Source organism: Oncorhynchus gorbuscha, linkage group LG01, assembly GCF_021184085.1.
Source record: "Oncorhynchus gorbuscha isolate QuinsamMale2020 ecotype Even-year linkage group LG01, OgorEven_v1.0, whole genome shotgun sequence".
NCBI classification, from domain to species: Eukaryota; Metazoa; Chordata; class Actinopteri; order Salmoniformes; family Salmonidae; genus Oncorhynchus; species Oncorhynchus gorbuscha.
The window spans coordinates 86,308,285-86,329,992 of NC_060173.1; the positions used below are offsets into that span (position 1 = coordinate 86,308,285).

Genomic DNA, 21,708 nt, shown 5'->3' on the forward strand with positions numbered 1-21,708 from the left:
CAAAAGTTTGGACACAGGTATTCATTCAACTATTTTTTCCATTGTAAAATAATAGTGAAGACATCAAAAATATGAAATAACACATATGGAATCATGCAGTAACCAAAAAAAGTGTTAAACAAATCCAAATATATTTTATATTTGAGATTCTACAAAGTAGCCACCCTTTGCCTTGATGACAGCCTTGCACACTCTTGGCATTCCTTCAACCAGCTTCACCTGGAATGCTTTTCAAACAGTCTTGAAGGAGTTTGCACACATGCTGAGCACCTGTTGGCTGCTTTTCCTTCAAGCTGTGTCCAAACTTTTGACTGGTACTTTACTTTCACAAAATGAAATGAAAACAATCAGTTTCCAGACATTCTAAGAATTCTAAATGTTATGTACACTTTTAATGAATATGTATGTTTAATTAAAAAAAACAGGTTAAGAAAAGATTCAGAAACGACCAAACTATCGTTTGGATCCACCATTCAGGTCCAATGTCCTCAGATACACATAATAAGCATTAGGAGCCCCCCAAAAAACAACCCAGTCAGACCAAACTACATGAGAGATCATGTAGACTTAAAAAAGGCACTTGGTATGTATTTTACAGGTACACACACACACACACACACTGGACAGAGGGGGAGACATTTAGATTGAGAGCCCCTCTGTTCCAATAGGCCTATACACACTTGCATTTAACTTACAATAGAGCAATGTATTGGACATGCGTTCTAAGTGGTATGCTACTGTGCATATTGGTGTAGCCATAGACTCCAGTTCCAAAGGTGTTATAATGTCTTAGTGTGTTTGCTGTGAAAGATATCCACTGTGGTCTCCTGGCATTGCCTCTGGTCATAGTCACAGTAGCCGATGGAGAAACGACCCTGGGGGAGAGAAAAAAAACATTGAATAAATACTACCGGATTATTATTCTGTTGGTTCTATATTTTTGACAATATAAAGTTAAGACTGAACATAGAGGGGAGAAATATCCCTGGTTGAAGTCTTGCCTTTGGTTTCTTGAAGTAATCCAGTCCTCTTCCTATCTTGATGATCCAGCCGTTGTCAAACCTTAGGGGATCATCATCATCATGCTTATAAAACCTACATAAATCAAAGACTCTATAATGTGCATGCGCCATATGGTGCATTAAAGACCTCATTCAGCCTAAGCCACTGATGCTAGCTGATGCCACTGATGCATTCTGGGTGTGGAAATGGATTGATTGAAATTGATGGTGTACCTGATCTCCCTGTCGTGAAAAGTGGAGTACTGGAGGTCCAGACACACATCCTGGCTCTGTAGACTCTGTTTGAGCTCTGACAGAGCACTGGCCTGCTGAGAAGAATTGTCCCCCTGCAACACACACAGACAGGTGGATTAGGGAAACAACACACGAGATACAGTAAGTAGCTTGGCATTTTGAGTAGGTTTATAACTGTACAGTAAATAGCCCTAAAGAAAACAAATGGAGCAACTAAGCTATAGACCTCTTACTACCAGTTCAAACTTCTGTAATACAAATACTCAGTTGTGGCATTGATTGATAATGATATCGATGCTATTGGTACTATATCTGAGTGTTTAACATATTTTCTGTCCTCAGAGTTGGTCATTTGAAGGGATTTTAATCTGGATCTTCTATCCTCGGCCTCAGATCAATTTAAGAGTATATGCATTGATTTGAACCTGACACAATTGATCTCAAAACCCACACGGATAAAATGTGAAAAACCCTTTTAACTCTTCATTGATTGATTTAATTCTTACTAATAACCCCCATAAATATTAGTCTAGTGGAGTACTTGCATTCGATCTCAGTGATCATTGTCCCATAGTATGTATTAGAGATACGAAACAGCAAAACACTAGTAATCCTTGTTTAATTAAAAAGATACATTTTTAAAAGTTCTGCTCAAGGGTTTCTACATGACGTGTTCTACTCTGATTTAGCAGCTGTCTCCTGTATTCCTGACCCGGAGTTGGCTCTAGAAAATGTATATTCCATATTTATTCCTCTGGCAGATAAACATATCCCTTTTAAACAATTCAGAGTCAAAGATAGAAAACCAAGGATTCGATCTTCTGCGTTATCTGAGCTCATTCAGATGCTTTTTATTTGAGAGAAACGGTGGTGTAGTTGACCCTGGTCTGTCAATTGCCTGCTCTTCCCTCTGCCAGCCTTTAGCTGACTTGATGGTTAACCCATCAACTTCTAGTGAATCTTTGTTTTCATTTAATCTGTGATGTGCTAGATGCCTTGCTTAAGATGAATGTAAAAAATAAATACATCTGGAGCTGATTTGCTTGATCCATTTTTGCTACAGTTCTCTGACCCCTGATTGCTGAATCATGAACCCATATTTTTAACCTAACGATTATAGCTGTTACTATCCCCAAGGTAGGGAAGGCGGCCCATGTACTCTCCCTTCAAAGGTTGTGACCCTTGTGACCTAAATAAATTATACGCATATTTCTAAACTTTCTTGCCTAGCGAAAATATTAGATTCCTTGATTAATTCTCAGCTCAGCTCTTTCTTTGAAATGTATTCTAAATGTACATCCATCAGGTTTTCGAGGGGTGGACCAGAGAAGGCTTAGTTAGTAGGCTAGCGGCCAATCCTCTAAAAGGGCTTCTGTTTTTGAGATACCCCAACCCAAGGAATTGTATAACAAAGTACAACCATGTTTTTGGATGGTTTTATAAAAATATTTGACTGAAAAAGTGGTTAAATTCATAGATATTGTGACACACCCTCTTAACTCAAACAGTGTAGAATAATGCCTGGCTGGAGGGGGAGTGGGCCACATAACCTCCTGTACCCCAATATTGCAAGTTCTGATATTGCAAAAAATGTGTTTCTCTATGGATTTGATATGTTTAGCACCTATTCCTGTAATTATGTTAGGGGGGGCCCTCTAGATTTGACTCAAAATCCAACATGACTGCAACATTACCATTTAATGGTGGTTTAATCACCTGTATATATACACATTTTAAATAAGACATTTTTCAGATTTGACCTGACTATTTGTGTACTTCAACTATGTTAGGAATCCAATATGCCACCATATACACTCAAACGCCTTTGTCTGGGTATATAAAAAGTCAACAGACTGCTTGGCAACACCAAGTATTCTAAATCACACGCCTCTGAGGATCAATGAGGCAACTGGGAGGCTCCAAATAAAGGAAATAGAATCCAACCCTGGACTCTGACACCTTCTGCCATGCTCTACAATTTGCCACCGCTGTGGTAGAACTTGCGCTTCCAGGGTTGGGCTCTTAAGTCACCTCCTTATCATTTAGAAGTGAGCTTTGATTCATTGCTAGTCCAATATTTCCGCCTGCATCCAACCAACATGACCGTCCACTGGCTCACTGCATTTGTGATGCTCCGGGGCACTCTTATCCTGTTCGGGTTGAGCTGCCACATTGCTTCTTCCAGAAAATCATGTCCACCATCATGGCTGTCTGCCCTGGAGTTACTTGGACTTGGGGACATTTATGGTGTACTGGGAGGATGAAACCACACATGACAAGAGCATAAGATAAGCTGTTCACCACCATGAACCAACAGCCTGACACTCAATGACTAGAAATGCCATCAACTTAGTGGGCCTTCACATGTCATATGAATTGCACCTCTCCAATATCAATGCCAACCTGAATCTCCCAGAACTCTCCTGGATAAGCCTACTCCACCATCAGGCCTCCCCTCAGGCAGTTACTAGAGACAGAGACACCATGGAACTGGACTGTCAGGAGGCCATTCAACAGCCAAAATGCCACCTGGAAATGGCTGGTGTGCAATGCCTTCATATGTAACTATTTTGCTGCCAACCATGTGACACCTGAACTGGACTTGCATGTAAAGAATGATCTTTCATGCTGGGGTGACTCATGCACTGGTCTGGGAAACGGTGAAGTAATGTTTGGCAATTTATTTATTTATTTAATTTCACCTTTATTTAACCAGGTAGGCTAGTTGAGAACAAGTTCTCATTTACAACTGCGACCTGGCCAAGATAAAGCAAAGCAGTGCGACAAACAACAACAGAGTTACACATGGAATAAACAGTCAATAACACAATAGAGAAAAAAAGTATATATACAGTGTGTGCAAATTAGGTAAGATAAGGGAAGTAAAGGCAATAAATAGGCCATGGTGGCGAAATAATTACAATTTAGCAATTAAACACTGAAGTGATAGATGTGCAGAAGATTAATGTGCAAGTAGAGATACTGGGGTGCAAAGGAGCAAATAAATAAATAACAGTATGGGGATGAGGTAGTTGGATCGGCTATTTAGATGAGCTATGTACAGATGTAGTGATCTGTGACCTGCTCTGACAGCTGGTGCTTAAAGTTAGTGAGGGAGATAGGGTCTCCAGCTTCAGTGATTTTTGCGATTCGTTCCAGTCATTGGCAGCAGAGAACTGGAAGGAAAGGCAGCCAAAGGAAGAATTGGCTTTGAGGGTGACCAGTGAAATATACCTACTGGAGCGTGTGCTACGGGTGGGTACTGCTATGGTGACCAGTGAGCTGAGATAAGGCAGGGCTTTACCAAGGAAAGACTTATAGATGATCTGGAGCCAGTGGGCAATGAACATATGCCAAACAAAAGGCACCGTAGAATGGTAAAACCTGCTGTATGTGATAGTTTATGGTGGCTGGGGATTGACTGTGAAATAGTGGTCTTTGTGCTCCATGCTTGATCTGCTCCACCTCCTCTGCAACCCGTTTACTGTCCATCAAAGCCCAGGGATCATCTTCAAATGCATGCGTGTGTGGATCTGTGCTACATCCCTCACAACAAACACTTCTTAGTTATAGTCTATGACCTCGCTATACTAAATAACCTCTACCATAACCTGAGGTCACTCTCCACCTCTCCTGCTGGTGCGTGCCCCAGTCCATAATCAATGCCAACCACCAACAGTTAATGTTAGCCAAATTATCATCCTAACTGACTTCCAAATGAATATATAAAAAGGCAAGTCTGTTTGTGACAGTCCCTTCACAGACTCCCCTTCACAACCAGACAACCAATCATTTCACTACTGGAGTTACCCCAGCAGCATTCAGACTGGGATAACATTCCAATTAGTCAATTGGTCTCTTTGGTATGCAAGCTGCATCTGCAGACTGCCTATACCGAACTGTAGAAATGGAAACTGATCACCCCACAGCTCCACGCCAGCCGTACAGGAAGGATACTGGCCTTGTCACTGCAGCATGTCTAGAATGACCAGTTAGCTGTGCAAGCTGGTCAGACCCCAAAACAACAACCACCACTGGCTACTTTGTCTCCTCACCCTGTAAGGACACTCACATCCTGGTCACCTCAAAGACTGAATCAACATTGCACACTTAGTTTTAGTTGGGAAAAGAGGGTTGTACATATACAATACTAGAGTAGCTGACTGTTGTATTATGGTTGCGTGCCTGTAACACTACGGTGTGCTTGTGTCCTAAAAGACTTGTTATTATTTTTGTGGAATTGCCCAATGTTGATATGTTGTAAGTGTTTGAATGAGATTAAAACATGAACACATTTAAAAATGAGTTGGCTTTGGCTATTCAAACCAACAGAGGTATGGCAGTGACACTCATAGTCCTAGATATACCAAGAGCCTTATGAAACCATTTTAAAAGACAGAAAAACACAGTACAAAATGAACAAGGGCTACTTGTATGCAGGCAAAGGTGATTGAGTGTAATCATGTTGGCCATATTGGATTCAGCATCAAATTGATTCACAACCATCTTTATAGACATGAGTGTTGTGCACAATTCTAAAAAATGTCTAATTTACAAAATATTGATAATCTGTGATGGCCCCCTGACTTAGTTGCAAGAATAGGGGCAAAATATATTTTTAAATCCTTTAAGGAACCTTGGAGATTTAAAAATATTTCAATGTCTGTGTCCACAGGTTTTCCTTAGAGCCAATTACAATAGCCACAACATCAATTAAACGTGTAACTGTATGCATTTTCATCAGGCAGCACCATATAGCACTGAATGAGTACACATTTATTTGGCTTGGAAAGTTGTCTATTGAACAGAGACCAAAAAGTGTTCATCATAAATATTCATAGCTAATATTTCTGCCTATCGAATGTGTATTTACAGAGCTACATTTTCAAAATGCTTTAATATATCCTAATGTTGTATGTTTCTGTATGTAGGACATACAATTGACAATTTGTATTCCAAATTTGAGCAATACCAGAACTTGCAATATTGGGGTACAGGAGCTTATGTGGCCCACTTCCCCTCCAGCCAGGCATTATTCTGCACTGTTTGAGTTAAGGGGGTTTGTCACAATATCTATCAATTTAACCACTTTTGCAAGGAACATATTTTTATACAAACATCCATTTCATATATGGAACACCTGAGAGATATAGAAAAACATGGCTGTGTTTTGTTACACCTCAGGTAGGGGTATCTCAACATTTTGTGGACCTTGCCACTAGCCTACAGTTAGTTACCTCTTCCTGAGAGGTCAGGAGGTGAATCCTCTTCACCTTACAGCTGGCCTTCAGCAGCATCTCACAGAACCTCAGGAAGTTATACAGCTAAGAGGGCAGAAGGGTCAAAGTCAAGATCTCATGACTAAACCAGCATGGCAATGGCATCCAAGGCAGATTCCACTATCATACTAATAGACAAACCAGCTTTTGAGGGAGCAGAACACCCAGAGGTAATAGTACCTTTCTGCAGTATATCATTTGGTGAATGTGTTTGATAGTGTACGGGTAAATTACCTGGTGAATATGTCGGATGTAAGGGTCCTCCACCCAGACCTCAGTCACCCCCTCGGTGATGTAAGGCCTGAACAGAACCTCGTAACTATAGCCTGTAGCATCATCTGCTATCCTGATCTGCTCATGGTACTTCCCCTCTGAGTGGGAGAGGAGTTGAGAGAGGGAGGGATAAGAAGGGAAAGAGGCAGAGATAGGCAGTATTTCTGTTACATGCATTTGAAATACACTGAACAAAAATATAAATGCAACATTTTAAGTGTTGGTCCCATGTTTCATGGCCTGAAATAAAAGACCTCTGAAATGTTCCATTCACACCAAAAAAACTTACTTCTCTCAAATTGTGTGCACAAATTTGTTTACATCCCTGTTAGTGAGCATTTCTCTTTTGCCAAGATAATACACCACCCTAACAGGTGTGGCATTTCAAGAAGCTGATTTAACAGTATGATCATTACATGGGTGCACCCTGTGCTGGGACAATAAAAAGCCACTCTAAAATGTGCAGTTTTGCCACACAACACAATCCCAAAAATGTCTCAAGTTTGAGGCAGCGTGCAATTAGCATGCGGACTGCAGGAACGTCCACCAGAGCTATTGCCAAATAATTGAATGTTCATTTCTCTACCATAAGCTGCCTCCAATGTCATTTTAGAGAGTTTGGTAGTACATCCAATCGGCCACACAACTGCAGCCCACGTGTATGGCGTTGTGTGTGTGTGTGTGTGTGTGGTTTGCTGATGTCAGCGTTGTGAACAAAGTGCCCCATGGTGGCAGTGGGTTCATGGTATGGACATGCAGAAGCTATGGATAACAAACACAAATGCATTTTATCGATGGCAGCTTGAATGCAGAGCGATACCATGACGTCATTTTGAGGCCCATTGTCGTGCCATTCATCTTTCCCCCCATCACCTCGCATGATAATGCCTGGGCCCCACGTCGCAAGGATCTGTACACCATTCCTGCAAGTTGAACATGTCCATGTTCTTCCTTCCATGGCCTGCATATTCATCAGACATGTCACCCATTAAGAATGTTTGGGATGCTCTGGATCGATAAGCGTGTTTCAGTTCCCGCCAATATCCGGCAACTTCGCACAGCCATTGAAGAGGAGTGGGACAACATTCCACAGGACACAATCAACAGCCTGATCAACTCTATGCGAAGGAGATGTCGGGCTGCATGAGGCAAAAGGTGGTCACACCAGATACTGACTGGTTTTCTGATACATGCCCCACCTTTTCTTTTAAGGTATGTGTGAACAACAGATGCATATCTGTATTACCAGTCACGTGAAAAACATAGATTTATGACCTAATTTATTTATTTCAATTGACTGATTTCCTTATATGAACTGTAACTCAGTAAAATCTTTGAAATTGTTGCAGGTTGCATTTATATTTTTGCCAAGTATACATATTTTAATTGCTTCTGAGTATTTTGTATGCTAAACTACACTCCAATGCATTTTGTAACAAGATCCTTTCAAAAGCTGCAATTTGTATTTTCAAAATAACAAAATACTTTTCTATACCATTTCTTTACAGCGGTTCACAATTTTGTGGCCCCCTTTCACCCTACATTGGAAACAAAAAGTCTGATGGCACTATGGTGTGATAGGATTGTCTGCTAAATAAACTAAATGTACATGTAAAAATGAACAATTGCAAAGCATGCTCAGTATTACTCTAATGAGCTAGGCTCCGTAAAATGGTCAATGACAATACCCAGTGCGCTTTGCAGTTGTTCACTTTCACATACATTTTGGTAATTTAGCACACTCTTACCCAGTGACAGTGCATCCAACTAAGATAAATAAACAACAACATATCACAGTCATAGCAAGTAAGACGTTTGTGTAACCTTTACTGAGAATGTTGTTGATGTTCGGCCAGCTATTTGCACATTTATTTTTGTATATTCAACTGCAAAATACATGTATTTTAATACATTGGTCTTTAGTCTAGTTTGTAATTAATGCTCATCCCTGGAAGGAGGAATAAGAGGAAGGCAGCAGTAAGGTGCAGGAATGATTCCTTTGGGAAAGTGACATCCGTTCTCTGAGATCCATTACCTTCTTTTAGTTGGTTGACATGGACTTTGATCTGTTCTGCTCGGTCCATGTAGCTCTTTATCTTCTGTCTGTAGTGGACTTTCTTCGAGTCATCTTTTACAGCTGTGAACAGATGAGTAGATCAGTAAAACAGATGTCACCCTCATACCCCTGTGACTGTGACAGTGTGTGTGTTACCTTTCAGCACGTCCATCAGTAGCTGGATCCCCTCCTGGTAGCACACTAGCGACTCCTGAAAGCGCGAGCTCTGGTCCAGTTCCACGGCTCGTTTTAGGACGGAGATGGCAGAGGTCTCCATACCAGGGACTTGCGTCATGGTTCACTATCTGGTAAAAATGGACTGAGATTTTGAGTTCAATGTGTCAAGTTGTGGATATTTGTAATTCACCTGGTTAGAGTATGCCATAGACGGCAAAGGAGTATGCACATGCTTCGTCCGTCCACAGCTCAGCGACAGGAATATTAAATTCGTCTGAGTCAGCTTGAGGTATCATGTCTTCTTTGGCACATCTTCAGAGGCAATACAATGCATCAGTAGACCCTTCTTAAACTCCCCATGTTTAGATTATATATACATCGGATGACGAGATTTCATTCCATTAATTCAAACGTAAATCTGATCAAAATCATCCTCTCATGCCACTAACTTCCTGATGTTGGTTTGTTTGCTGGCCCGTATAAAGGTACGCTTGAATAATAATTCCCCTGAGCAACATATCCACGGAAGTGAAAATGCCTAAATTAAATATAAATGAATTAATTCTGAAATACACATGTAAAAAATGTTGTCAAACCATATAGTTAATCATACAATATCACGTTGTAAAAAAAATCGACGTTTTTCACAAAGTTAATTGAAACAAATTAAAGCCATGCAGGAACGAAATGACCAAGTTTTGAAGTAGCACGGCAACGTTAGTAAGTGACGGCTATACTGACGGCTTCCGGTGAGTGTAGTAAGTGCTGAAACACTCTAGCAATTCATTTTGCGTTTATTCAGCTGTATTTTGATGTTTGTTGAAAATATAATTTAAAAAAATATATTGACCTTATAGTAACGACACTTTTTATCTCGGTAGAATCACAATTTCCTTGTCGAATTCGCATTTGACGGTTTTTGCATTATAACCTTGACTTCCTTGCTACAGACTTGCCAAACAACAAGTAAATATGGCTATGCTATGTCGTGGTCTTCACATACCTTCCCCAATTCAGGTAAGGAGTCTAAATTATTAAAGGCAGACTATCTTCCTGACAGACAGTTGTAACTCAAATTTAAGCTATCAGTCAGATAACTGGTTGTTAGAACAACACATTTTGTAGGATCATCCGAATGTGTGTTCCTCCATAGTTAGAATAACATTACATTGTTTTTGGTTTTTCTTATCCTCTTCACGCCTTGCATATTTGATTATGTGTCTGTGCATTCTTGCAGGCTTTAACAGAAAATACGCCCCTGCCTTGGTTAATGTCATTCCGAAACAAGTTCACCAAAGCACGGATCCCACAAGAGGTAGGGTGCTGCAGACTTTCATCGAGGGCAGCCCCATACAATCTAAATGCAATGAATACCTCAACTCAAAGCTAAAGTTTCTTACATATGTCCTTAACCCTAATTGCTCCAGTGTCATCGTCAATGGCTGATCCCTGGCCATTATCCCACTCTCCAAGGGTGTTTCAGGGGGAGTGATATGAATGTCCATTTCACACCACACACTTTATACTAAGGTTACACGTGTGCATGTGTGAAACAGGACAAATATAAGCACTAGAGGTCGACCAATTAATCGGAATGGCTGATTAATTAGGGCCGATTTCAAGTTTTCATAACAATCGGTAATCTGCATTTTTGGACACAGATTATGGCCGATTACATTGCACTCAACGAGGAGATTGCGTGGCAGGCTGACTGCCTGTTACCTTGGCTCATTGCTTCACTCGCGAAAGTTGCTAGCTAGCATTAAATCTTATCTTATAAAAAAAACAATCTTAACATAATCACTAGTTAACTACACATGGTTGATGATATTACTAGTTTATCTAGCTTGTCCTGCGTTGCATATAATCGATGCAGTGCCTGTTAATTTATCATTGAATCACAGCCTACTTCACTAAATGGGTGATTTAACAAGTGCATTTGCGAAAAAAGCACTGTTGCACCAATGTGTACCTAACTATAAACATCAATGCCTTAATAAAATCAATACACAAGTATATATTTTTAAACCTGCATATTTAGTTAATATTGCTTGCTAACATGAATTTATTTTAACTAGGGAGATTGTGTCACTTCTCTTGCATTCTGTGCAAGCAGAGTCCGGGTATATGCAGCAGTTTGGGCTGCCTGACTCATTGCAAACTGTGTGAAGAACATTTCTTCCTAACTAAGACCATAATTAATTTGACAGAATTGTACATAATTATGACATAACATTGAAGGTTGTGCAATGTAACAGCAATATTTAGACATGGATGCCATCCATTAGATAAAATACGGAACGGTTCCATATTTCACTGAAAGAATAAATGTTTGGTTTTCGAAATGATAGTTTCCGGATTTGACCATATTAATGACCTAAGGCTCATATTTCTGTTTATTATATTATAAGTCTAGGATTTGATATTTGATAGAGCAGTCTGATTGAGATTTGCTTGGCAGCAGCAGGCTCGTAAGCATTCATTCAAACGGCACTTCCTGCATTTGCCAGCAGCTTTTCGCTGTGCTTCAAGCATTGCGCTGTTTAGGACTTCAAGCCTATCAACTCCCGATATTAGGCTGGCAACACTATGCCTATAAGAACATCCAATAGTCAAGGGTATATGAAATACAAATGGTAAATCTTCTTACCTGGGAATATGGAAGACTCATGTTAAAAGGAACCACCAGCTTTCATATGTTCTCATGTTCTGAGCAAGGACCTGAAACGTTAGCTTTTTTACATGGTAAATATTGCACTTCTACTTCTCCAATACTTTGTTTTTGCATTATTTAAACCAAATTGAACATGTCATTATTTATGAGACTAAATAGATTTATTTATGTATTATATTAAGTTAAAATTAGTGTTAATTCATTCTTTTGTAATTGTCATTATTACAAATAAATATACATACATACATACATACATACATACATACATACATACATACACAGCTAAAAAAAATAAAGGGAACACTAAAATAACACATCCTAGATCTGAATGAATGAAATATTCTTATAAAATACTTTTTTCTTTACATAGTTGAATGTGCTGATCAATGGAAATCAAATGTATCAACCCATGGAGGTCTGGATTTGGAGTCACACTCAAAATTAAAGTGGAAAACCACACTACCGGCTGATCCAACTTTGATGTAATGTCCTTAAAACAAGTCAAAATGAGTAGTGTGTGTGGCCTCGACGTGCCTGTATGATCTCCCTACAATGCCTGGGCATGCTCCTGATGAGGTGGCGGATGGTCTCCTGAGGGATCTCCTCCCAGACCTGGACTAAAGCATCCACCAACTCCTGGACAGTCTGTGGTGCAACGTGGCGTTGGTGGATGGGAGCGAGACATGATGTCCCAGATGTGCTCAATTGGATTCAGGTCTGGGGAACTGGCGGGCCAGTCCATAGCATAAATGTCTTAGTCTTTCAGGAACTGCTGACACACTCCAGCCACATGAGGTCTAGCATTGTCTTGCATTAGGAGGAACCCAGGGCCAACCGCACCAGCATATGGTCTCACAAGGGGTCTGAGGATCTCATCTCTGTACCTAATGGCAGTCAGGCTACCTCTGGCAGGCACATGGAAGGCTGTGCGGCCCCCCAAAGAAATGCCACCCCACACCATGACTGACACACCGCCAAACTGGTCATGCTGGAGGATGTTGCAGGCAGCAGAACATTCTCCACGTCTGTCACATGTGCTCAGTGTGAACCTGCTTTCATCTGTGAAGAGCACAGGGCGCCCGTGGCGAATTTGCCAATCTTGGTGTTCTCTGGCAAATGCCAAACATCCTGCACGGTGTTGGGCTGTAAGCACAACCCCCACCTGTGGACGTCGGGCCCTCATGGAGTCTGTTTCTGACCGTTTGAGCAGACACATGCACATTTGTGGCCTGCTGGAAGTCATTTTGCAGGGCTCTGGCAGTGCTCCTCCTTGCACAAAGGCGGAGGTAGCGGTCCTGCTGCTGGGTTGTTGCCCTCCTACGGCCTCCTCCACGTCTCCTGATGTACTGGCCTGTCTCCTGGTAGCGCCTCCATGCTCTGGACACTACGCTGACAGACATAGCAAACCTTCTTGCCACAGCTCGCATTGATGTGCCATCCTGGATGAGCTGCACTACCTGAGCCACTTGTGTGGGTTGTAGACTCCGTCTCATGCTACCATTAGAGTGAAAGCACCGGCAGCATTCAAAAGTGACCAAAACATCAGCCAGGAAGCATAGGAACTGAGAAGTTATCACCTGCAGAACCACTCCTTTATTGGGTGTGTCTTGCTAATTGCCTATAATTACCACCTGTTGTTTATTCTATTTGCACAACAGCATGTGAAATTGATTGTCAATCAGTGTTGCTTCCTAAGTGGACAGTTTGATTTCACAGAAGTGTGATTGACTTGGAGTTACATTGTGTTGTTTCAGTGTTCCCTTTATTTTTTTGAGCAGTGTACAAAACTCAGCATCGTTTTTTGGGGGGGGTCCTCCAATAATCGGTATCTGCGTTGAAAAATCAGAATCGGTCAACCTCTAAGAACCCATTTATTATATTATAACACTTGTGTTATATCCTAATGGCAATGATCATGGAAATTACATTTTTAAACAAACCTTTGAATCCGTAGTAAATCTGTCTTTCTGTGTCTACAGATTCTGGATGAGCGGTCTCAAGAGCATGAGAAGTATGGTGGAAACCAGGAGAAGCCACATAAACTGCACGTGGTGACGCGGGTCAAGAGCACCATGCGCCGGCCCTACTGGGAGAAGAAGCTAGTGGAGGGACTCTGCTTGCAGAAGGTGGGGCTCCTATCAGTTTGGATTAATAACCTCACATCTGAGGGATAGCCTAGTGTGTGGCAATCTTACCCTGCGTGGGTGTAGGCGCAAGATTTTGCTCTAGCCAAACTGTAACACACCTGATTCACTAATTGAAAGTTGCCCACCCCTAGCCTTTCCTCTAGCAGAGCGTATTTGTATTGAGTTCAGTTGTGTGCTTGCTCTTGCAGTACTATAAAGTTATAATAATGATTCTAATTGCTAACTTGGTTGCACTGTAATTGTTCTTTGCTCCTCTCCTCAGGCGTATGTACCTGTAATTCACAAGAACATCCCTTCAGTCAACAACCAGCTGAAATTCATCAAGCATCTTGTGAGGTAAGGCTGCTCTGAATTGCAAAACCTGTTATTACTTTGTTAGCACAGGGCTATTATTAAATACATCTGTTAATTCCTGTCAAGTGTATGCTACTGTTTATCATTTGAGTGCATGGTTAGTTGATCCTGACATCTGCTGTAATTTAATAGATGAACTTTGACCACTTTTCCATCTCATCTCTCCTCCATCTTTCTCTCTGTTCAGGATCCAGTCACTGAAGCTTCCCCATGGTCTCCCTGCTGAGGAAGACATGGCCGACACCTACCTGAACAGCAAAGGAGAGCTGATCGTACGACGACGCCTCAAACCTGTAGAGTGCAAAGCCATCGTGTCATAGCCAGCACTACTCTATACCCAAGCCATTTTGTCAGTGGTTACTGAAAATGCATTGTCCCTTCCTCAAAGTAATCACTGACATGACTGGATTGGCTGTGTAGTGGATCCCATGCTTTCACCTATCCAATCTGTATAGAACACAAATTAATGGTTTTACAGTCTAGCCTACCAGAAATCAGCTGTGATTCAAATTACTATATTGGTGAAATCCCTGTACCCGTGCTCATTCTAGACCTGGACTGAGAAACACTTCTATAGCTCACCCCTTTGTATTATATTTCAAATAAAAACATAACATGTCCATGCAATCGAGGAAGTCAGAGGAAAATAATGTGCCAGTGATCAGCTTATTTTAAGATCAAGCCCATTTTTATAGAAAAACTCAAACCTGTGCTACCAATCACATTGATGACACAAAGGAGGTGGCTGTGGAATGCAGCTGACCTTGGCACTTTGTTGCTCATGAAAAGCTGGATTGAAGTCTTCCCCCACAAATCGTGTCGACAAATGACATGGATCGATGTTAATTTAGCTAGCCATAGTGTTAGCAAGGATGATTATTTATAATGTTAAATGGTAACAGCATCAGGTCTGAGGGTTTCCAGTTCGAGACTTCATTTTGGAATCAATGAGTCAGTTAAGGCAGAAAGTTAATTGGCTCAGATAGGTATCCTTTTCTTTGCAGGTTGGAAATAAACAACCAAAAAACACTTGAATGTAATTAAATATGAACTCATGATTAAGTCCACACACACAAAACAAAGCATGGAAGACTGGGATAAATAGGAAAATGATAAACATGGGAATGGAACAAAACAGGAAGAGATGGTTCTGCCGGTTAGTAGCCCAGCGAGAGAGACGGAAGTTGATGGCTGACAGGGTCTTCTAGTCGTCTTCAGAGTCTGAGTTGTGTCCTCTCCCCCTGATGGTCTTCTCCACTTTGATGAACTTCGAACCAGATTTCTGTGTCAGGGTGGGGGGCTCCATGAGGTTACCACTGGGGAGAAGACAAAGTGTAAGGAGGGGTGTTATGAGACTTGATCTGAATTAAGTAGAACTTAATGTCTAATCAGCCTGTGTTTGTGCATGAACTGGTAAGGCTTTTTTATTCATTTTGCAAATGAACCAATGGCCTCAAATTCCTAACAGGAAATACCTAGACAGATCATCTTTCTATCTAGAGGTGTGATTATCTTCAGGAAATCACTCCTGTCTGTGTACCTGTAATTGATGATGTCAGAGCAGCCCAGTCTCCACTCCAGCACCTCTGTGGGGAACTCGTCTGTGTTTCCTAGGTCTGTGAAACCCACTATGTAGTCCTGGTCTTCCCATCCTTTACCAGCGCCAGCGTTGGAATCACCTTGATCCGCAGCCTATCTGTCAGGAATGGAGCCTTGTCCACATTCAGCTTGATGAACTTGGTCTCCAGGTGCTTCTTGGCCAGGACGATAAGGTGCTTATCCAGGATCTTGCATCTTTAGAATGCAGGGGAGAGGAGACAGCAGGGTTAGCTCCTGGTAGAAGCTGCAATAAAGATTTATTGGGCAATAAACCTCTTTCTAATCCTTTTCTTAGGATTTAGGTGGATAAGCTCACCCTGGATCTCAATTAATTTGCAGCAATAAAACAGCAGTAGGTTTTAGGCCTGTAATGGCAGGAGAAAAACAGGTAGAGAAGAAAACATTGCTGTGTTGCAAACCTGAAGGTGGAGTCTCTGTGTAGGAGAAAAGCAAGTGCTCGCTATAAGGTCCAGAAGAAAGGGAAAGTAACCATTGCTTGACAACTCTTCCCTACAGGTTGCAAACCTATTCTAGTAATTAAATACATTTTCAAAATGTGAAAAAACGATGTATTATTAGTTAGCTGGCTTGCAACAGCAGGCCACTGTGTGTAGGTCCGACCTACGAGACCGTTTGATCAGGCCCCGGAGCCAATTCATGAATACATTTTTATATATATAAAAAAAAAAGCTATTAGAGGTAATTTTTCCGAAAATGTTTGGTAGCAGACCACTCGATTGCTCTCCTTCACTTCAGGGAAGAAGTCTTTCTCACTGGGAATCTCCTTGTACTCCCCGTGCCCTTTACCCAGCCACTCCTGAGGGGGACAGAGTACAAACATGCCATAATGAGTGTTACTGGTATGAAATAACTGGATGGACTAAATAAAATGCTTGTTTGGCATCCACCATATGGCTCAGCCAATGTGACCACTCTGTCTTTCCCTCCTACCTGCTTTTGTTTCTGAGTTTTCTTGAGGGCCTCCATCCTCCTCTCCTTCAGCTTTTCCATCTCATCGTCATCCATGCGCTCCAGCTTCCCCAACTCTGCATCCAGCTGCTCCTCCACCATCCTGGCTGACTGCAGCACCTGCTGCTCCAGCACCTTGGCCATGATCTCCATCGACTGACTTGCCATGATGAAGAGCCTTATGAAACTTCTGACACTCACTCTATATTCCTGAAGGGATGGGGAAGAGTAGAATGAGAATTATTGCATTTCAGAGATGTAATTTATATGGTTGGCCCAACAATTAAGGCAAACGAATACCACAGATATATCTGTCTCATTGTTCTTTCACCTGATGTATAAATGTGAAGCATCCACTTGGCGTTTCCAAACACTACCAAATATGGTAACGAGAGGAAGCCCAATGGCCGGGCGGTCGGAGGAGATGGAATTTCGGCGACGTTCTACATTTTCTCATATTAAACGTTTGTTTCCAAAACTAGAATCTGTTATAAACAAATTATACTAAGTTTTGTAGACTGTTTTGCCAAAATCGCTTTATTTACAAGGAGTGCAAAGACGAAGTTAATAGTTAATGCACACGCGCATTTCAGTGTCGGCTAGCTGAAATTCGAAGACGTATGCTTGAACAGGCCAATAGGACTTCCTTAGTTCGTGCTTGGCTCTGCCCACTATGACTCATTTGTTCCCATTGGAAACGACCTCTGTCATATCATATCTTGGTTTAGTTAAACAAATCTTTGCTGGTGACCATGGTAACGAAACACCTTGATCACAGATATTTGTGCCTGGATGTTTTCAATAGATTAAAATAGCTATCTAACCAGCTAAAGTTTTCCCATTTAAAAGGTTAGCTAACTAGCTAGTCTTAAAAATATTTAGAAAGTTGTCATTTGATTACTGACCCACCACTAACAAATTACCATTGTCTGTTAGCTTTCACGCTATAGTGGTTAGTTAACGTTACTTAAGTCCTAGTTCAAGCTATGTCAGCTAGCTAGCTAACGTTATGTTTGTTATGTTTGTTAGCTAAATTACTGTAGCATACTATTAATCGCATCATATTTCAGACAAAGTTGAGAAATAGAAAGTGTCCTACAATGAACAAAGGTACAATCCCTGGCGTCGTTTTAGCCTAGCTGGAGCCATCAAGCCTGACCTGCCGCAGGTAGAGCTGCTAGGCTAACAATAGCTTCGATGCAACCAAGATAGTTTTTACATTGTGCTGGACTCTTAAAAACGTTCTTGGTTGTATCGAAACTAGACTAACAGCTGCGCGGCCAGAGTCAGAGGACGCTAAACTAGCTAGCGAGCTGTCAAAAACGACCAAGACTTCACCCATACGTCCCATGATAAGATCAACCTCATATTAATATTATTGTAATAGGGCCTACTGAATGTATTATTTGCCCATGACTTTATCAATATTACCACAATAACAAACTGGTAAGCCTACTTACCAAAAGCGGTCCGTACAAAAAGGCAGGATCCACTTTCTGCAGACTGCAGCGCGCGCAAACACTACGCAGTATTACCGTGGCTTTACGTCACAGGTAAATACATAAATAATAATAATAATAATAATATATGCTATTTAGCAGACGCTTTTATCCAAAGCGACTTACAGACAAGTGTGCATACATTCTATGTATGGGTGGTCCGAGGGATCAACCCACTACCCTGGGTTAAATACATAACTGAGCTACAGAAGGACCACATTAGGCTCGTTGCACTTTAAACATCATTGATAAGTAGTACCTTAGTCGCATTCCTTATTTTATTGTGTAGAGACCAAACCGTTTCGGTTATTATAAGCAAGTGCTCGCTATAAGATGTCCACTATCATCCTTGGGCCCAAGAAAGGGAAAGTAACCATACGTTTCGACCAGCAGAAGCTTGACAACTCTTCCCTACAGGTTGGCCGCTTCGTTGGCGTAGGCGTGAACCTATTCTAGTAATTAAATACATTTTCAAAATGTGAAAAAACGATGTATTATTAGTTAGCTGGCTTGCAACAGCAGGCCACTGTGTGTAGGTCCGACCTACGAGACCGTTTGATCAGGCCCCGGAGCCAATTCATGAATACATTTTTATATATATAAAAAAAAAAGCTATTAGAGGTAATTTTTCCGAAAATGTTTGGTAGCGCTAGACAGCTCGTCTTCACCGAGCACCTGCCCGTACGTCCGAAAAATTGCTACAGTAAACGAAAGAAACGTAGATCCGTCGAAGTGTATTCCTAGTTTGTGGGGATGCACATGCACTAATGAGAAAGACCAATTTGGAGAGTCATTACAGCTCGAAACATGAGTTGCAATGATAACTTCGTGTGGATAAAGGGATAAAGTAATTGCTATTCAGCGGGGTTTGGGTGACCAACAAGCAGCATTTACGAAACTTAGTTTGGATGGGGCAAATTTGTAAAAGAGTTGCTAACACCAGACAAAGTTAAATTGTTCCAAAGTGTTAGTTTGTCTCGAAGAATCGTCACAGAGCGGATAACTGGCTTGGCACAAGATATCGAAAGATATTGAAGGACTCCGCAAGAAATGTCGAGTTTTTCTCTTTGGCATGTGATTATTAAGCAACTGACAACAAATACGGCCATTTTTGTGTGGGATTACTGCAGAGTTTCACACAGGGGAGGAATTGCTCTCTTTTGAGGCCATGCATAGCACCACCGGAGGTGAGAACTTAAAAAAACCTTTTTTATTTACAACAAATCAATACAGAGAGTACATGAGGGAACACAAGTATAGATTCTATACAATGGAGAATTGAGCTAGGGGGTACAATATCACATTACACAAAGACTTTAAGGGACATACATACACTTATAATTCTAACAGTTGTTTTGTTAGAGTATTTAATTGTCTTAAAATACAGTTACATTTATTTACAAATAATTTTTTCTTGTTTGTTTGTAAATTTCATTTGTGAATATGAAATTTGGCCAAAAGAATAATGAAATTAATTGCATAAAAATGTTTCAGCTTATTTCTATCGTAGATAAAGAATCCAAGCAGTACATTTCTCCGCAATAGTGTAAGACCTTCATAAAAGTGTTCAATTATAAATCTACTGATGTATTGCCACAGTTTTCTTACATGAATACAATGCCAAAAAAGATGCAACACTGTTTCTGGGTGGTCATTACAAAAGGAGCAATTTGAGTTGATGTTTTCCTTAAACTTCTTCATATAGTGGTTGGCAGGATAATATTTATGAATCATTTTAAAGGAAACTTCCTTAATTTTGTTAACAAGTAGGTATGTCATGTTTTGTCATTAATTATCATGTCTTGTCCCTGTGCTTCCCCTTCTATTTGTTTCCCTCTGCTGGTCTTATTAGGTTCTTTCCCTCTTTCTATCCCTCTCTCTCCCCCTCCCTCTCTCACTCTCTCGCTCTCTCTTCTCTCTATCGTTCCGTTCCTGCTCCCAGCTGTTCCTATTCCCCTAATCATCATTTAGTCTTCCCACACCTGTTCCCGATCCTTTTCCCTGATTAGAGTCCCTATTTCTCTCCTTGTTTTCCGTTCCTGCCCTGTCGGATCCTTGTCTAGAATTCACCGTGCTGTGTTTGTGTATCGCCCTGTCGTGTCGTGTTTCCCTCAGATGCTGCGTGGTGAGCAGGTGTCTGAGTCTGTTTGGTTCAAGTGCCTTCCCGAGGCAACCTGCTGTTCAAGATCGAGTCTCCAGTCGGTTCTCGTCATTTCGAGTGAAAGTTGTGTTTTTGATTGTATTTTACGTTACTGGATTAAAGACTCTGTTTTCGCCAAGTCGCTTTTGGGTCCTCATTCACCTGCATGACAGGTATGTGTGTGGCAACATCCAACCTTTTTTCCCAACAGATATTATCAATAAATCCATTCCAATAAGGCAATAAGGTATAGTAGATACAACATCCTGATGAAACAAGGTTCGTATCGCTCTGTTGTTGAATGGACCAAAAGAGAAACAAATCTTTCCTACTGATGGGTCAACAGGGTTAATGGAAGGTAGGCGCTGAGGGTCAGGTCTTGACACAGTTTACATTTACATTGAAGTCATTTAGCAGACGCTCTTATCCAGAGCGACTTACAAATTGGTGCATTCACCTTATGACATCGAGTGGAACAGTCACTTTACAATAGTGCATCTAAATCTTAAAGGGGGGATGAGAGGTATTACTTATCCTATCCTAGGTATTCCTTAAAGAGGTGGGGTTTCAGGTGTCTCCGGAAGGTGGTGATTGACTCCGCTGTCCTGGCGTCGTGAGGGAGTTTGTTCCACCATTGGGGGGCCAGAGCAGCGAACAGTTTTGACTGGGCTGAGCGGGAGCTGTACTTCCTCAGTGGTAGGGAGGCGAGCAGGCCAGAGGTGGATGAACGCAGTGCCCTTGTTTGGGTGTAGGGCCTGATCAGAGCCTGGAGGTACTGAGGTGCCGTTCCCCTCACAGCTCCGTAGGCAAGCACCATGGTCTTGTAGCGGATGCGAGCTTCAACTGGAAGCCAGTGGAGAGAACGGAGGAGCGGGGTGACGTGAGAGAACTTGGGAAGGTTGAACACCAGACGGGCTGCGGCGTTCTGGATGAGTTGAAGGGGTTTAATGGCACAGGCAGGGAGCCCAGCCAACAGCGAGTTGCAGTAATCCAGACGGGAGATGACAAGTGCCTGGATTAGGACCTGCGCCGCTTCCTGTGTGAGGCAGGGTCGTACTCTGCGGATGTTGTAGAGCATGAACCTACAGGAACGGGCCACCGCCTTGATGTTGGTTGAGAACGACAGGGTGTTGTCCAGGATCACGCCAAGGTTCTTAGCGCTCTGGGAGGAGGACACAATGGAGTTGTCAACCGTGATGGCGAGATCATGGAACGGGCAGTCCTTCCCGGGAGGAAGAGCAGCTCCATCTTGCCGAGGTTCAGCTTGAGGTGGTGATCCGTCATC

At 41.7% G+C, this 21,708-nt stretch overlaps 2 protein-coding genes and 1 pseudogene across 5 annotated transcripts; 1 reads left to right on the top strand and 2 right to left on the bottom strand.

The window, feature by feature from the left end:
• Nucleotides 1-370: 370 nt before the first annotated feature.
• mitd1 (MIT, microtubule interacting and transport, domain containing 1) lies at nucleotides 371-9,550 on the bottom strand. 2 transcript variants are annotated; one of them, XM_046364108.1, is made up of 7 exons: nucleotides 9,021-9,550; nucleotides 8,844-8,945; nucleotides 6,770-6,906; nucleotides 6,494-6,580; nucleotides 1,236-1,348; nucleotides 1,002-1,095; nucleotides 371-875 (listed from the first exon to the last, which is right to left on the bottom strand). In XM_046364108.1, the coding sequence occupies exons 1-7, from the start codon at nucleotides 9,157-9,159 to the stop codon at nucleotides 780-782; spliced, it is 768 nt and encodes a 255-aa protein (XP_046220064.1). In that variant the 5' UTR covers nucleotides 9,160-9,550; the 3' UTR covers nucleotides 371-779. The 2 variants fall into 2 exon arrangements, with proteins under 2 accessions (XP_046220064.1, XP_046220069.1); XM_046364113.1 differs by having other exon boundaries at nucleotides 1,002-1,062; nucleotides 9,021-9,544.
• Nucleotides 9,551-9,733: 183 nt separating this feature from the next.
• On the top strand, nucleotides 9,734-14,855 carry mrpl30 (mitochondrial ribosomal protein L30). Of its 3 annotated transcripts, none has more exons than XM_046364124.1 (6): nucleotides 9,734-9,790; nucleotides 9,992-10,058; nucleotides 10,279-10,356; nucleotides 13,695-13,841; nucleotides 14,125-14,198; nucleotides 14,404-14,855. In XM_046364124.1, the coding sequence occupies exons 2-6, from the start codon at nucleotides 10,014-10,016 to the stop codon at nucleotides 14,534-14,536; spliced, it is 477 nt and encodes a 158-aa protein (XP_046220080.1). In that variant the 5' UTR covers nucleotides 9,734-9,790; nucleotides 9,992-10,013; the 3' UTR covers nucleotides 14,537-14,855. The 3 variants fall into 3 exon arrangements, with proteins under 3 accessions (XP_046220080.1, XP_046220079.1, XP_046220081.1); XM_046364123.1 differs by having other exon boundaries at nucleotides 9,766-9,799; XM_046364125.1 differs by having other exon boundaries at nucleotides 9,790-10,058.
• LOC124044527 lies at nucleotides 13,568-18,350 on the bottom strand (annotated as a pseudogene).
• Nucleotides 18,351-21,708: the final 3,358 nt, after the last annotated feature.

Bases quoted from the DNA above. Each gene is read 5' to 3' on its own strand.
- mrpl30 (XM_046364124.1), top strand. From the start codon at position 10,014: ATGGCTATGCTATGTCGTGGTCTTCACATACCTTCCCCAATTCAG. The intron at 10,059-10,278 runs GTAAGGAGTCTA...GCATTCTTGCAG, and splicing joins ACATACCTTCCCCAATTCAG to GCTTTAACAGAAAATACGCC. The intron at 13,842-14,124 runs GTGGGGCTCCTA...TCCTCTCCTCAG, and splicing joins AGGGACTCTGCTTGCAGAAG to GCGTATGTACCTGTAATTCA.
- mitd1 (XM_046364108.1), bottom strand. From the start codon at position 9,159: ATGACGCAAGTCCCTGGTATGGAGACCTCTGCCATCTCCGTCCTAAAA. The intron at 8,946-9,020 runs GTAACACACACA...ATCTGTTCACAG, and splicing joins ACTGATGGACGTGCTGAAAG to CTGTAAAAGATGACTCGAAG. The intron at 1,349-6,493 runs GTAACTAACTGT...TGTGTGTTGCAG, and splicing joins TCCTGACCTCTCAGGAAGAG to GGGGACAATTCTTCTCAGCA.